The sequence below is a fragment of the Aristolochia californica genome, unplaced genomic scaffold (genome assembly GCF_029961685.1).
Source record: "Aristolochia californica isolate CCGP_79_NKW_82.1479 unplaced genomic scaffold, dmAriCali1.0.hap1 SCAF_7, whole genome shotgun sequence".
NCBI classification, from domain to species: domain Eukaryota; kingdom Viridiplantae; phylum Streptophyta; class Magnoliopsida; order Piperales; family Aristolochiaceae; genus Aristolochia; species Aristolochia californica.
Genome location: NW_027182268.1, coordinates 35,793,812 through 35,810,478, shown reverse-complemented (window position 1 = coordinate 35,810,478; position 16,667 = coordinate 35,793,812). Strand labels below are relative to the sequence as shown.

Here is a 16,667-nt window from a genome sequence, read left to right as displayed (position 1 = left end):
TATAATATAATTTTTCATTAATTAGGATATTAATATATTTTAATACTACACGTTGAATCACTTATAAGTGTAATAACCATGTTTATTTTGGTTAATTATCTATTTAGGTATATGTTCTATTTAAGTATATTATAAAAGGTTATTCATTCTCTTGTTTATATCATACTTTTCATATGGGGGCACTAACACTGAAATTTGTTTTCTAGTACACTTGAACTCGTGTACACTAATACCCAATGATGAGTTGAAATTGAATCAATTCATTTAAGATGAATTAAATTCTTTACTTCATTTTAAGTTCATTGTGGAATAACCCCCCCTAAGACAACCCATATACGAACCAACGACTAAATTGTAGACTTATTCACTAAGGCCTCGAGTTCGTCCCAATTTGAAGTATTACTTAGACAATTTGAATATCACTAACATACACTCTAACTTGAGGGAGAGTGTTGAAGATAAAATTTGAAGAAATTTAAAGATAAGGAGATAAGGTTAGAAGATAAATTTTGAAGAGATTTAAAGATACGGATATAAGATTAGAAGATACGATTTATAATTTGAATGGGATAAACTCCTTTATAAATATGTAACCTAATTTGTATCATTTCATCAAAGAATAAGAGTTTTATTAGTCACCACCTCGAATTTTCACATGACATTTCCTTTCCATGGTCTCCACCCTTTCAAGTGAGAGACGAACCTTGTTGCTACTCCTATTTCAGCTCAGGTCACCCCTATTACTAGCTGTGTTTAGAATGTAGAAAGGAGAAAAAACAGTAAAGGAAGAGATCTCCCAAATCAGCCTTTCCTCCATATTTCTATTCAATTATTTTATTTAAATAAATATAATTTATGATGTCATCGAGTCAAATCCTCATCAAGCGCATTTAACGGACCGGATCATGTCGCTGAGTTGGTGATGGGTCGATTTTAGCGACCCAAATCTATACGGATAGGAAAAGGCTGATCGAAGTGCTTTAAAGGGAAGAATCGAGAATTTAGGGCACGATTTTTTCTTTTCTCGTTTCTGTCGCGCTAACTGTTCGCCTCCGCTTTCTTCTTCCCAATATCGTTACCCCTCTCCTCTTCTCTCTCCCGTCTTTTTCTTTTGTATTCTGCACATCTTTGCCAGCTTCAAGCGATCGCCATGGGTCGCCACTCGCTTGAGTCGGTTTCTGCGTTGATCAAATCCATCCCTTCAAAGAAGAATGATCTTCGAAAGGCCTTCGAAGATCTGCAAGCTCATTCGTCTTCGCTTGCATCTTTTACCCTTCAGTGGAAAGATCTCGAGGAGCACTTTGACTCCATCGAGAAATCAATACAAGCCAGCTTTAAAGAACTCGAAGCGAGAGACAGTCTTTGCAGTCAGAGTCCTTCTCCCGTGAAAGAAACAGCTCGAGGAAAGAACCCGATTTTCCTTTCTACATCTGTGGAAAAAATGGAGACGAAGCAGGAAAACGTAGTGAAAGAACCCGATTTTCCTTTCTGGCCAGAGCTTAAAGCCCTCTGTGTGAAAATGGATTCGAAGGGGTTACGGCAATATATTATTAATAATAGGAAAGATCTGCCATCTGTCCGAGAGGCGATCCCTTTGGCCCTTCGTTTCGCGAAAGACCCTGCAAAACTTGTCTTGGATGCCATGGATGGTTTTTATCGTCCTAACTCGAAAGGGGACAAGGACAGTGATCTTGCTTCAATTAGAAGAACATGTATTCTTCTATTGGAGAAATTATCCTCTCTTTCACTAGATATCAAGTCTCCCTTGAAGGATAGGGCAAAGAAATTAGGTTTAGAGTGGAAGGGAAAGATTACTCCTGGTGGTCAGAATCCCTTAGAGATCATTTGTTTTTTGCAGCTTATTGCGACATTTGGTTTGTTTTCTTCATTTGATATTGACCAGGTGGTTGATCCCATTGTCGATGTTGCTCGACGGAAACAAACCATAGAATTGTGCCGTGTTCTTCTTCCTGCAGATAAAATTCCTTGTGAGTATCTAGAAAATCTATTACCCTTGATATAATCTTCGTCCTAGTGCGAAATTTACTTATTCATGATCTCTCATTCACTTCGTTGCTAAGCTTTATGTTTCTGTTCTAGGAGATTTCTTGTTTGCTAATTTTTTTATCTACTTTTGACAGTATTTTCTATATGAATCAATCAATTTATATTTGCATATTCCATAATAAACGTCATAATCTCTTCGACGTTTCATGGTCTTCCCCCTTTGACATTTTCTTGGTCGATGGGGGTATTCGGAAAGTTTGCAATTTTTGTTTTTTCTCCTGTTATAATCTTTGAATTTTTTGTTTTAGTTCTAAAACAAAACTTCATACCATCGTGAGCACACTATTTGTTTGTGCGCTTCTAGATGGTTACCTGAAAAAGCTTTATTAGTGTTGATCATCCTTTTCTGAGAGTTCAGCTACCGAGGGGCTACTCATGTTACATATGATTTATAATTAATCTTTTCTTTCATCCTATTAGTTTTTCCTTTTTAATCAATTTTTGCTGTTAACAGATTTTGTATTTATTCTCACCTTATCTATTTGTAACTCTGGTTTTTTAACCTTCTTAGTCATTGGGTTTTGAGGATAAATCATAGATGATATCTATCTTTTGATACCGATTGGCTTGTGAATAAGGATGGATTTTGCCTGGTTTTGGGAAACCAATCCTGCCTTAAGTAAAAAACCCACTGCCCTGTCCCACCTTTTCCATTCACAGTTTTTTTTTCTTCTCCAACCCTGTCTCTCCCCTGTGGCTTGGCACACCATCTATCCTTGTCCTGTCTAACTGAGATATGTATAAAATACGATTTTAATTTAATATTTCGAAATAATAATTTTTATTTTAACAACGCAATACTATACATCCTAATGATTTTAAAGAGTACACACTCCAGCAGTATAAAAAATTATACATCCTAATATATGTTCAAAATACATAGTAACGAGAATATTTTAGAACTAATTTGTTATAGTGGGTAGTGTTTGCAGAACTCAGTCTTGTGCTGCCCTGCGACTGTTTTTTCCAACCATGTTCATGCCATGGTAGGTATTTAAACAGGGTGAAGTAGTGTCTGTTCTTGGTACTGTTCACCTCAGTGTCTCCTTGAATGGGAGGCTATGCAGTTTTCCTGCAATGTTGGGGGTTTTCTGACATTTATATGTATCTTTTGCTTCTTGGCAAGCAGTTATTGTTGAACTTAGCTGAACGTGCATAGCATGTGTAGTATCTTTGTGGGTGATAGTAGTTTATTTTTTTCTTTAATTTTTTTTTTTAATAGGGAAGTTTTTTATTTTCTTTATGGCTCTTGCAAGCATTGCTGCTTGTAGAGATTTGAAAGCGATGAATTAGTTACTTTGTCTGCCTAGTGACTATTACAAGCTTTTTGCTTGTAACTGATTTCGTTCTATAAGTGGTCAATAGACTCAATACAGTTAGTTTATCTGCCTGATGACAATTGCAAGCTTTTGCTTGTAACAGATTTGATCCAAAAAATGATCAATAAGGGAAAGCAAATTGATGCTGTGAACTTTGCCTACAGCTTCGAGGTTGTAAATAAGTTCCCTCCTGTGTCGCTATTGAATGATTACCTTGTAGAATCCAAGAACGTTTCTCAAGAAATCCGTAGGAAGGGAAATAATTCAACAATGTCTCAGGTATAATCTATATGATATTCTCTACTGAAATGTTCAATTTCATTCTTTCCAAAAATTTGCTGCTGTATGAAAATATTCTATATCAATCTCTTTGCATCTGCCACAGCATGAGGCGATTGCTAGAGAAACTGCTGCTATCAGGGCAGTGCTGAAAATCACTGAAGAGCATAAGCTTGAGGCTGAGTTCTCTCGAGAAATCCTTGAAAAGCAAATTGCCGAGCTGGAAAGCCAGAAGCCTGAAAAGAAGCGTCCTGCCCCTTTTACAGCTGCAGCTTCTAAGCATCAGCAGCAGCAACCAAAGAAACGACCTCGACCAGCTGTTACATCTTCTGTTGCTAGTGTCTCTCATACTTCTTCATTTCTTAACCCTGACCAGCCTCCTTCCCTTATAGTTGACCGTGTTCCTTCTTACATGGTTGAGGCTTCTGCTGGGCCATATGGCTTGGTAAGATCCACTGGTGCTCACTATGGGCATCTTTCTAGTGGAGCTGGTATTTTGGGGCCTTTGAGCCCGCCAAGGGCTCATTTGTACACTAGTCAGCCTCTCCTGCTATCTAGGGGTGCGTCTGGTGGTTTATATGAAAGAGCTGTCCCTCATGGTTATACTTCAGGCAGTGGACTGCAATCACTACAATCTTATCGTTCATCTATGTATCAGTAGATGGTCATCTTATGTATCAGTAGCTGATCCTAATGACCCACTGTGGAGTCTTCTACAGCTTTTGGTTATCCTATATTAAGTTTTAGATGTTTAATAGACAACAATATATGGATGAAGGTTGTCAGCCTCTCTAATAGGACTGCTTGGTAACTCTTTGTCGTACTCGATTCTGCTACATGTTGATTTGAGTAGCTATCTTATTCCATATGTATGCGTTTGTCACATATTATTTATGCTTCTGTGGTCTTTGACCAAGTGACAGAAGAAGTAATCGTATGCTGCTTCTTTAGAATAATCTTCTTTTTAATTTTTTTAAGTTTTCGTAAGTTATGTTCATATAATTCTGTTTAGTGTATCAGGTATTCAAATTGCTCTTTCTCTTTCTTTTTTGAAAAGGTTTAGTCATCCATTATCTCGGTTTATCCTCTTTTCTCTCAAGTATCAGATAGATGACTGTATGCATCTGCCATAAAATTGTGCCTCTGGCTCTAAGGTGTGGCCAGATTCCAGTGGTGATACTCTTGAGCACCTTTACCCTATTTGGCTTTTCTGGGAAGAGGAAACCGTCTAAATATTTCTTTTCCTAGTGGAGCATGTACCTTCAAAGTCTCTCTCTCTGTTTTTGTTTTTTTGTATTTTCGTGTAAGGGTCATCTAGGATTCAGTTTTAAGATCAATCTCTCTACTTGGGCGGTGGAGGATTTAATATGGGTTGGGATCTTTGAGTAGTAACCGAGCTTCTGCACAACGAGCTTGAATCACTTCAATTAAAGTGAAAGTTTCGGTATAAACTCAAAACGGAAGTTCTTTCAATTATTTTAATTGAATCTTTTTATTATAAAGGGTAATTTTTCCTCTTAGGCAACAAAGTGACAGAGGTCTTGATGATTAAGCAAGAAATCAGGAAAAAATGTTGTAATCGTATGCTTCTCTATTCCTTGATTTTTCTTGTCAAGCCCCAATTTTGCACAAATAAAATCCAAGCTATTGGTGAAAATCAGTCGTTAGTGGACATTGCAGACCTCTTTCTTAGGTTAACGGCGATGTCACTTAAAAGTAGAATGAGGCATTTGGCAACCTCAATGTTTTATGACAAAATGTTTCTATTACAATATTTTTGGCAAAAACCTCTACATTTTGAAGACCCCAACTAACCTGGGTTATTCTATTGCCGTAGACGGTGAATGTTGAAATCTCCTTTCAGGTTTTTCTCTTTTGCTCATTTCCTCTCTTTTTTCACTATTTACGCCAGCTCTTCTTGTATTTGCTTCAGTAATCAGGACTCAGTGGTCTCCCAATTGAAGTTGGTCTTTGTCATGCTTTTTATTTGGACAGATCGAAGTGGGGAAATGGTGCATTAGAAACACCGTGGATTGATCTTCGAAGTGGGGAAATGGTGCATTAGAAACATTAGGCTTATAAATTAGGTGATCATCCTAAGTCGATATGTCATTATTTGTGATAGTCAGATCTGCTAACCTCCATTGAGATGAATTAGTAAGTAGATAATCTTATGAACGGATGGAAGTCATTTTGTCTATTCCATTGATGGAAGCAAATAACTTTTAAAGTGCCGTAATGGAGCCTCCCTTGATGGGGCCAGGTTCTTTATTCACTATTATGCTGATATGGGAAAGTAATGGTTCTTATTCTGGACTGCCGGGGTGTCTACCCCTAGATTGGGTTCATGTTTAGAATCTGATTCGATAGTAACAAGTGTCTAGGGGTGGCATCGAGCCGAGCCGAGCCGAGCCCAAACTTGCTTATGTTCGAGTCGAGTTTGATTTTAATATTTCGAGCCGAGTTCGAGCCTCAACATATATTTAAAATTTTTAAAAAAATATATATCAAATAAAATATATATAAAATTATGCGTATATTTTACATAAAATTGGGCATGACCTTTACATAAAATTGGGTATAATTTATATATATAATATGTGTATAAGATTGGGCATAACTTCTACTTAAAATTGAGCATAATCTATATATATAATACTTGTATAAAATTCGGCATGACTTCTACTTAAAATTGGACATAATCAATATACATAATACTTGCATAAACACTCCATAAACACTCAATAAAATTGTCTATATACTCCATAAACACTTCATGAAATTGTTTATACACTCTATAAAATAATCTAAACACTTCTAATATTATAAATAAACTCCATACAATAATCAAACACAACAAAATTAAATAAAATATCACTATCAATTTACAATTGCAAAAATAAAAACTATAAATCCTTTAAATAAAATCTTATTACTATTATAGACTTACTAGAAAATTACAAGAAATATTTTAAGTTTTTCTTAGAAAAGTTAAATGGACCTCTTATTGCCTTTTCTAAGGATATAAATAAAAATTAATAATTAATCTAATATATTATTATACTTATCGATAAATTTTTAATCACATAAAATGTTAAACACAAAATTGCTATGAAAATTGCCTCATGCTCAAAGTATTATATCATCAACTATCAAATAATTATTCAAAATTTTTGTATATGGTTTTCTAACCCATCTTGGCAAAAAAATCTTACTTGGAAAATTATATGATTTTTTAAAAAGAATTTATAATTAGAAAAATATTTTGAAAAAATATGAGGCACTAATGGTCCCTATATTTCTATTAAAAATTTCTTTTCAACATTTATTGAAAAAACCACTAATAGTCTTTAGAAACGTATTTCTACTAAAATATCTTTTCAATTTATTTAAGAGCCATGAGGAAGGGACAAAGAGTTTTTTTTTTTCCTTGTTTATTATCTCGCACATAGGGGTGGCTTTGAATAAATTATATATAAAATTATGCATACATTTTAAAAAAATATAATGATAGGGGAGGTTTAGGATTGAATTTCAATAATGGATTAAAATACACCAATATTAATATTTTTTACTCCAATTGTTGTCTAGCTTGTTTTGTAATTTTTGAATTTGGTCATAATTTATTTTGGCCTCCTTAGTGCCCCTAGATAAAAATTTATATTCTAGGAAAAACTAAAAATATTTTTCCTATGATACATATTCCCAAAAAACCCTTTAAATAAAATCTTATTAATATTAGTGACTTATTAGAAAATTACTGGAAATATTTTAAAATTTTTTTAGGAAACTTAAATGGACCTTTTTATTGTCTCTTCTAGGGAAATAAATAAAAATTAATAATCAATCTAATATATTATTATACTTATCGATAAATTTTTAATTAAATAAAATATCAAACACAAAATTGCAATGAAAATTGCTACATGCTAAAAGTATTACAACATCAACTATTAAATACTTATTCAAAAATTTTCTATACAGTTTTCTACCCCATCTTGGTACGAAAAATCTTACTTAGAAAATTATATGATTTTTAATAAAAAATTTAAATTAGAAAAATGTTTAAAAAAACATGAGACACTAATAGTTTATAGAAAATTATTTCTATGAAATTTATTTTTAATTTTTCCCAGAGGAAAAAGTTTTTTTTATTTTTTTATTTTATTCGCATGTGCGAGATCATCTTCTCGCGAGATCATCTTCTCGCCGACGACTCGGAGGGAAGGGGGTTACGGCGCCGGGGAGGACCTATCCTCGGGGATGACGGCCACGACGGAGTCGGCGGCGACGGAAGCGGCGGTGACGGAAGCGGCGGCAACGGAAACAGAGGCGACGACGAGGAGAGGAAGAAATCGAACGGACGGCCACAGAGGCGGCCGACGAGCAGTTGTGACGGCGGTATAGATGCCGGCGAACAGCTACAACGGCGGTATAGACACCGGTGAACAGCTACGACGGCGGTAGAGGCAGCGACATCAACCGATGGGAGGGGTCGGCGGTGACAAGGGGGGAGGAAAAAATTTTCCCCCCCTCGTTCTCGCTCCCGCTCCCGCTCCCTCGCTCGCTCGCGATCCCCTTACCGATTCATACCGATCCGACTCATTTCGAGCCGGCTCGCGAGCCGACGAACCGAACCTAGCTTTGGTTGAGCTCGGCTCGTTAAGGTAAACGAGCCGATTTCGGTGCTCGAGCTCGGCTCTAGATCGATAAATGACGAATCGAACCGAGCCGGCTCGCGAACCGGCTCGGTTTGAAGCCACCCCTACAAGTGTCCTACTCTGGTTACTTGTCATACAAACTCGGCAGAGGATAAAAATTCGATCGACTCAAAATTGGAAATAAGATACATTACAGTTTAGTCTAAATTAATACTTAAAAAAAAATAAAATAAATAAATAAATAAATAAATAATTTATTAATAACATAAGATAGATTTTAATATAATATTAATTAATAATAAAATTACGTAAAAAGGAGCAGGGAAATTTGTTGTATAAGAGAGAAAAACGGATATGAAGAGTGGGTGAAAATTATTCCCCTAAGACATCACCTTCTATTGATTTTCTGTGTATTCGATATGTCAGACCATGAATACTCATCTTTAGCTAGAGGAGATACTGAGTTACGATTCACTGAGTTATCTGTCTCTTCCCTTTTCAGTTCCATGACAACTCGTTTTCAGTCTCTCAACCTATTATAACAAAACTTTCCTCACTGGTGCACTGTTTCCTTAGATTGTTTTCATGAAATGAAAAAGAGAAAAGCCGCCGGTTAACTTGTTGAATAATTGAGAGTTTAGATGTGGAGTCTCAATATCTGCCAGGAAATGGTTGATTAATGGGTCTGCTGATACCATTAGTAGTCTTGTTCTAATGATCACGATAGTTGCCCTACTGAGAGAAAATCCTCTTTCTCGTGCAGCTGTGGTGCTCTACTTGACCACTTGCAACAGAGAGGTGATTTTATGCAGAAGACAAAAGAAAGGAGAGTTATGTCCAAGTTTTCTCACATCATTTGTTACAAAGAAGAGAAAGGAGAGTAGGATGAGAACAAACGTTATCTCCTTTGCCCACTCTGGAGGTTGTAGTGAAAGTTTACAGCAAGTCGACCAGCTTGGATTTTGAGAGTTTTGTCAATACAAATTATCATCTAGAACAGGCAACCCAATATCAAACCTCTTACCCATTACTTACTAGCATTTGCAACAGTGTAATGGCAGTACCGAGTACTGCCCACATGACTCTCGGGATCATCAGAAACTCTCGGGACCATCTGTGATGCATATTTGTAAGCAGGGCCTTCCATGGCCGTCACTGGAGGTTCATTCAGAAAAGCCCACTTGCTCCTCGTCCACCTGCGCAGTACCATTTTACAGCTTAGGTCAAAGAATCAAATGCCACGGAAGAAGCTAAACAAACTGCTTATGTTAGTTTCGGCATGTAGTAGTCTACTTCCTTCCAGAAGATGATCCAACTGAGTGAGTTGATCGCAAAGAAACCGCCGAGACTCTAGACGACTAGCAGAGTTAATAAAGGGTAGTCAATCGTCCGAAAGGAGCATGTTCGAGTAATTCTTTCTGGTTTGTATCAGTTATTTGGTTCCATAACTAAAGGATCAGTAAAAGAGAGTTGCACGGGTTGGTTTCATTGTGATTATAGAGAGGCTTTTGCGACTCACCAGTCACATACTTTTGCAAGCTTCTCCAGACCAGAAACGGTGTTCCTGAGTTGAAGAGTTTCTTTTTTATGATCAGTCAAAGGCAGGGAGCTTGATTTTCGAAGCCCTGCTGCAGCTTGGCTCTGTAAGGCGCTCTCCTGTCAAACAGAAAAAACAGGCATACTAAGCAGCTAATAAATATGTCATGCAGCTCATACCAACTCATAAATTTACATGCAGACCTGATTTTTTAGATAATACTGCAGAAATTGAAATCAATAGATGAGAAAAGAAAAAAAGTGGAAGACCTCAGGCCTCACAGAACATAAAGATAAACTACAAGAATGATTTTTAACCTGATTGGTCTGTAAAAGACCCGAAATTTCTTTGAGATGTTCCTCCTCTACTTTCTTCTTCGACTTCCAAAATGCTTCAATCTCTGCCTTCGTAAAGGAACTGTTCCTCTGAAACTTAACTGGAGAAAGAAACAATTGGCAGCGAGAAGATCAAAACACGTGAACAAGTTGGAAAGTAGCAGGAAAAAGAGAAGCAAGGCAGTATCGGTGAACAAGCAAAGAATAGAGTAGGGAGAGAGAATTACCATGTTTAGGATCTGGAACAGGAGAATCCCATCCCGCCATTAGAGAACCCATTACTAACCCAAACCCGGATTCCTCTGCTCGTGTATCACGGTGTGAAGATGCCTGGTGCCATTTAAAGAGAGAAGGAAGATCAAGTTGTGGTAGTGCGCTCTAGCTACAAGCGCACAGATGTCTGATTGAGGCACAATAAAGGGGATACAAATGTGGAAGCTTTTGAAGAAATCAACCAGGTTTGAGGTTTGTGTGTGCGTTGATGATATACATGCAGGGTGGCGGTGGCCAAGCTAGAAGAAACAAGGAAAAGTTTAGGTTATCTTTGATGAGCTTTAAGGAGGTGAGATGTCGGCATTTGTCTGTGATAACAGAACAGGATTACACATCCACGTCAGTCTGCCATTTTGTTTTCAGTGCCCTTTAGATTTTATTTTTTGTTGATGGCGGTATCGGATGAATTACCTCTAAGAAAGACATCGTATGGACTACCAGCAATTTTGTTCTTTGTATCAGAAAAACGGAAACGGATAGGGATAGAGACTGCCACTGGATCTTCTGTCTGTTTTGTTTCAGTGGCACCTTTCCCTGAAGAAGAAAGTAGATAGGGGCGGAATAGAAGTGCACCTTCCTGAGTATAGTAGGACTGCCCGTAATCCAGAGAAATAAAATGAAAAAACCAGAAGGTCGTCATGGATAAAGATGAATTTGTTGGTATGGGTAGGGGTGTACGAGGGAAGGAAGGTAAAATCTCTGGGCACCAACGACCTTTAAACCAAGACAATGCTCCTAGTCTCCTGGGATATGATTACTGATTTAAATGAATTAAAGAGGATTACGACAGCGCATGTTTACGTTATTTTCTGCTTAATGCTCATCCACCCATTCACATTCACATCTCCCAGCTTTAGTCCCTTTTCAATTTTTACTCCATTTTTCATCGCCTTCATTTCACATTCAAGTCGAATGCCCCCCCCGCTTAACGCGAGGCGTTCCCAACCCTCGGCTCTAATAAATATCTAACCAACAAATGAAGGTAGAAGATTTAGCTTGACATTTCCTCCTTGTTCCTGTACTTCCTATTTCCATTGTCTTGGAAGTCCAAGGTCACCTGGTGAGTCCGATCTTGCACAGTGCAGCTTAAAATGCTTTACCATAGTTGGTTCTGTTAATTCTTGTTGGCAACCCAAAATAAAAGGATTCATTCTTGTGAAAAAACGAAAGGTTTCTTGTGCTGTGTTTATGATTGAAAGTAATTTTTTCCTGGAAGAATATCTCATGGATATCCATGTGATGATCGGCCGTCAAATTGCCGTAGACGTAGGTTCAGACACGACAAGGGAAAGGAATATTACATCTTCGGAAATTAATACTTTTTGACTTTTGGAGTATTAAGAATTTGTAATGTTGGCGTGAACTGTTTTCCAGAGGAGGAAGTGAGGTTTACAGGAGTTTTAGTTTAAAGGTGTTTTAGTTATATTACTCTTCTATTTATGTTGAGTTATTTAATTATGTTAGAACTCATATTTAAGTACTAGAGTTTTGGTGTAATTGGGACAAGGTAATTGAATTGTGATTGGATTCACTATTTTCCTCTATTATAAATAGGGGTTCATAAACTCAAATTAAAAAAATTAAGTCAATGAAGTTTTTCTCTTTTCCATAAATTCAACATGGTATCAGAGCAAGTTTTGTGAGTTGACTAGGTCAGCCCATATAGATAATGTGATCCTTTTCTAAGCTATTATCTCTAGCAGTTTAAGTTCGTATCTATAATTTTTCTCTCTTTTCCAAAAAATTCCCATTCCTTCTCCCTGTGCCATGCTTCCTGTTGCGGACCCGATTTTGGAAGCTTCCACTGTTTAGTCAACATCGGATGCCACATCGATTATGTTACTGATAGACTCTATGCTTTTTTCCATTGCCTTTGCCTAGTCGGCCGACCGACGCGTCTGGCCCATGAACCACTCGTGAATCTTGTTACTGAGGGTGGTGCTTAATCTGTTCAATGTCTCTTACCACAAAAAAGACATCCACCGTTACGCTACCACGCCCGAAACCTAGTAATAGGCAAGAGTGTCGCCTTGAAAGTTGTGGCTAAAGAGAAAGTGATCAAAGTCGGCATGATGGATTAGGTGAAGCTAGAGATCTCAGTGATGAAGATGCTAAACAACCAGAACATTGTCGAGCTTCACGAGGTGATGGCCAGCAAGTCCAAGATCTACTTCGCAATGGAGCTCGTTTGAGGCGGTGAGCTCTTCTCTCCATGGTCGCCAGAGGTTGACTTAGGGAAGACGTTGCGAGGTGCTACTTCTAGCAACTCATTTCCGTTGTCGATTTCTACCATAGCCGCATCATCTACAACCGGGATCTGAAGTCTGAGAATCTTCTACTCAACGAGGCAGGGAATCTCAAGGTGGCCGGTTTCGGTCTCAACTCCTTGTCAGTGTGCCTGAGGCATGATGGGCTGCTACACACGACGTGTAGTACTCCCTCGTACATGGCGCCAGAGGTGATTGGAAAGAAGGGCTACGACGGCACTGAAGCGGATATCTGGTCCTACAACATGATTCTCTTCGTTCTCCTTGCGGGGGTTTTACCTTTTCCGGACGATAACATTCTTGCCATGTACAAGAAGATTTATCGAGGAGATTTCAAGTGCCCGCTGTGGTTCTTGACAGAGGCTAGCCGATTGGTTACCAAACTCCTGGATCCCAACCCGAACACAAGAATCACCATCTCCAAGCTCAAGGAGACCCCCTGGTTAAAGAAATAGCTACCGAGAACGTTGAGGCTCTAGGAAGAGGATGAGGAGAAAGAATCGGAGGAAAAAATGTTGCAAAGGAAAGAATAACTCAAAGCCTTCCACATCATTTCCTTATAAGAAGCCATTGATTAGTCCCCCTTGTTTGAAGAGAAAAAAAAATGGAAAAGGAGGAGATGAGATTAGCGATGATGAAGCCGGCGAGCAATGTGATATCGACGAAAAAAGGTAGCCACGGCCGACAAGTTCAGCGTGAAGAAGAGCGATACGAGTGTGCGGCTGCAGGGTCAAGAGAGGGGAATCAGGATATACAATTGATGAGTTCGCTGATTATTTTGCCCGAGCATTTTCTTCGGTTAGTGCGGCGTAGTTTCCATGGACTAAAATGTTCAAGGTGTCACTGTGGCAAAGATCGTCGATACACTTCTCTTCTACTTCTCTATAGTTGTTTACAATTCCTCAGCTGATTGGATCAACCAACGTTATGTTGAAGCCCTTGGTTCCTTTGCCGTGGGCATTGAATAACGTCCTAGGGTTGTTTGAGATTTGATGGAAGCACGTCCATCTTTGTGGCCTGACACGTTGACCGCAATAAATAAAAGTCCAGCATGACTTTTATCAGCTGCAGTTTGACTTGGACTAGACCAGATCCATCAATACTCGCCTGGACCAGATTCAGACCAGACCAAAAAAGAATTTACCTAGATCAGATTAGGACTAGACAAGACTCGCACTAGATCAGACCAGACAAGACTCAACCTAGACCAGATTTGGAACAGACTTGACTCGGACCAGACTCAACGCGGATCAAATTCAAACCGAACTTGACTCAAACTAGACTCAAACCAAGACTTGACCTGGACCAGATTCGGACCGGACTCGAGTTGGATCAGACTCGGACCTATCCTAGGTTGTCAAAATGTATATCTCAGGCAAAGACAAATGGGGGTATTTGAATGACGATCTCGTTCAATCTCCTCTACCCATGGTCAAGTTGACCGTGAGAATGACTGAGGCTTTGGACAATGCTTCAACCTTGACTCATCCACTGATATTATTACTACGTATGTTAATGGCAATGATATCCCCTAGGTGTATGATCTCTGACGATGTGTGACACCGGTGACTATCTTGAAAAATTCTCCAATAATCTTGAGGAGCTCTGGCATGAAATAGACTTCCGCCGACCAAACCTGATGGAGCGCTCAAGTAGAGCGGATATATTGTCTAGGCCATATCCTACCATGGAGAAAAACCTTTGCAGCCAAAATAATTTGATTCCCTTTTGTTAAATTTGAAGACAAGTTGGCAGACATACTTACAAGTCACTTGGTAAGTTGAGCATCAGAAGTCTATACGCACCAACTTGAGGAGGACTGTTGGCATGTACTGTTTTCCAGAGGAGGAAGTGAGGTTTACAAGAGACTAAGTTAAAGGTATTTTGGTTATATTAGTCTTCTATTTATGATGAGTTATTTAATTATACTAGGACTCGTTTGTAAGTGTTAGAGTTTTGGTATAATTGGGACAAGGGTAGTTTAATTATAAAGGTGTTTAATTATTAGACTTCTTTGTATATAGATGATGATCTTTGTAAAGTGGAATAGAAAAAGATAATATGAAAGAAAAAAAATCCTGTGAAACTTGTCTTGGTATCTGAGCAGGTGAATAATCTAGAGATCTAATCAAGATCTTTGCTCAATCGGATACGACACTAGGAGGAAATACTAGTGAAATAGTACCAGTGGTGGCTAGTCTTCCTTTCCGTGAGAAGTCATTGTTTCCAAAGCAACAAAAATAGGGTCCTTCATCTTCCGACACAACCAAGCCTCGACCAAAGACCAAGACCACTGGTCATATAGTGACTCCGGTCGAGCCTTAGACATACTGTACATCGTTCCTCTGACGTACTGCAGTGGCCGTTCGTCGGTCTTCGGTTTCCCAAGGTCGTCCTACCCAGCATCCTCCTCCACTGCCATTGACGTCTAAATCAAGTCGACAATACTAAGAGGAACTGTAATTTCTATCCAAAAAACTAGGATCTTGAGCTGAACTATAACCCCACTAACAACTGTTGACCGCCTCTACAAGTACGACTTTCAACCTGCACCGGGCACAAAAGTGCTAAGGGGAAGTACAAGAATTCGGTATTCGTGCCAGATCACGAATACAATTATGATCATTTCGCTTTGGAGAGTCCTGCCCTCTTGCGTTCATCATGGGTTCTCTACTAATGATGAGTTCTTGACCTTTGTCTTCGTCCATGATCGATACAGAATTCAGGTCCAATGAATCTCGCCTTCCTCTGTCCTAGTCAAGTTGACCACTAGAATGACTAAAACATTGAGCAAAGTTTTAGCCTGTTATGCACGCAATAACAATATAAAGTTATTTAGAGTCTAATTAATTATTTTATTTAATTTACTATATTTTATTTCAGTTAAAGGATTAAGAGACCACATGGGCATTTGTGTAATATTTTATCTATAGGGACTTTTTTTTTGTAATAGTTTATCTTAAACCTTGTAAGGGGTAAGAGTAATGAGAAAAAAACTAGTATTGATTTTGCATAAACCAGGGTTTTGAGTTCTCCTCAACGAGCTCAGGGGTGTGCATTCTCATAAAAGAACCTAGGGTTTTCAAGCTTCCCTTCGGCTTGATTTTCGTTTTTCTATTCTTCTTCCATACGAATTGCTGTGTTAGATCCAGGATCGTAACAAGTGCATTCTCCTCAAAGAACCTAGGGTTTTCAAAATTCCATTCGGCTTGATTTTTGACTTTCTCTTATTCCTTCTTATGAATCGCCGTGTCAGATCCGAGACCGTAACAACTGGTATCAGAGTGGGAATACAATGATGGATTCTTCAACCAGAGAGGAAATACTTGCCATACTCCAGGATTTGCGCACAACAGCAGGTAAGATGTATCAAGATGTGCACACCTTAGTAGGTGAGATGCAACAGGAATCTTCAATTAGAATGTCGGAGGAATGGTCTGCCACAGAAAAGGTCATACGGCTTAAAACCTCTGAGCACGAAAAAATCACAGAACGAAAGGCAACAAATGTTGTCTCAGACTGGAAGCAAGGCCAAGGGCCAGAAAAATTCAAAGTCTTTCCAGCAGCGCAGTCTAGAGCCTGGACATCCGAAATTGGGGACACAAATTCGAAATTGGGGACGTCGGTAAGGGCTGAGTGGGGAAAGATTCGTCGGCAGACATTGGCACCCCAAAATCGCTACTCCAAGAAGAATTTTCCCCAACGCTTCAGGCAGGTGTCGAGGTCCCTCATTCCAATAGCCGACAAAGCGAGGAGAACATGGGAGAAAGGGCGACAAGAGAAAGGGGAACCACAGTGGAAGATAAAATTTGGGGGTAAGTTTCTGAAACGCCATCGAATTTTATATCAAAACGCATCTTCCATGGGGTTGATGGGGCTCAAATGGCCTGAGCAGCAACAACGCTGCTCGAATTTTGGGGTTGGGGGTG

At 38.7% G+C, this 16,667-nt stretch overlaps 2 protein-coding genes and 1 pseudogene across 2 annotated transcripts; 2 read left to right on the top strand and 1 right to left on the bottom strand.

Annotated features, from left to right (window-relative positions):
* The first annotated feature begins 1,032 nt into the window (after nucleotides 1-1,032).
* On the top strand, nucleotides 1,033-4,621 carry LOC137937611 (truncated FRIGIDA-like protein 1). Its single transcript, XM_068782712.1, has 3 exons — nucleotides 1,033-1,988; nucleotides 3,490-3,665; nucleotides 3,772-4,621. The coding sequence occupies exons 1-3, from the start codon at nucleotides 1,151-1,153 to the stop codon at nucleotides 4,324-4,326; spliced, it is 1,569 nt and encodes a 522-aa protein (XP_068638813.1). The 5' UTR covers nucleotides 1,033-1,150; the 3' UTR covers nucleotides 4,327-4,621.
* Nucleotides 4,622-9,353: 4,732 nt separating this feature from the next.
* LOC137937374 (uncharacterized) lies at nucleotides 9,354-10,488 on the bottom strand. The gene is made up of 4 exons (XM_068782440.1): nucleotides 10,426-10,488; nucleotides 10,181-10,299; nucleotides 9,846-9,982; nucleotides 9,354-9,522 (listed from the first exon to the last, which is right to left on the bottom strand). Exons 1-4 carry the CDS (start codon nucleotides 10,475-10,477, stop codon nucleotides 9,354-9,356), a joined length of 477 nt encoding a protein of 158 aa, XP_068638541.1. The 5' UTR covers nucleotides 10,478-10,488.
* A 621-nt stretch (nucleotides 10,489-11,109) lies between these two features.
* LOC137937373 (CBL-interacting serine/threonine-protein kinase 6-like) lies at nucleotides 11,110-13,193 on the top strand (annotated as a pseudogene).
* Nucleotides 13,194-16,667: the final 3,474 nt, after the last annotated feature.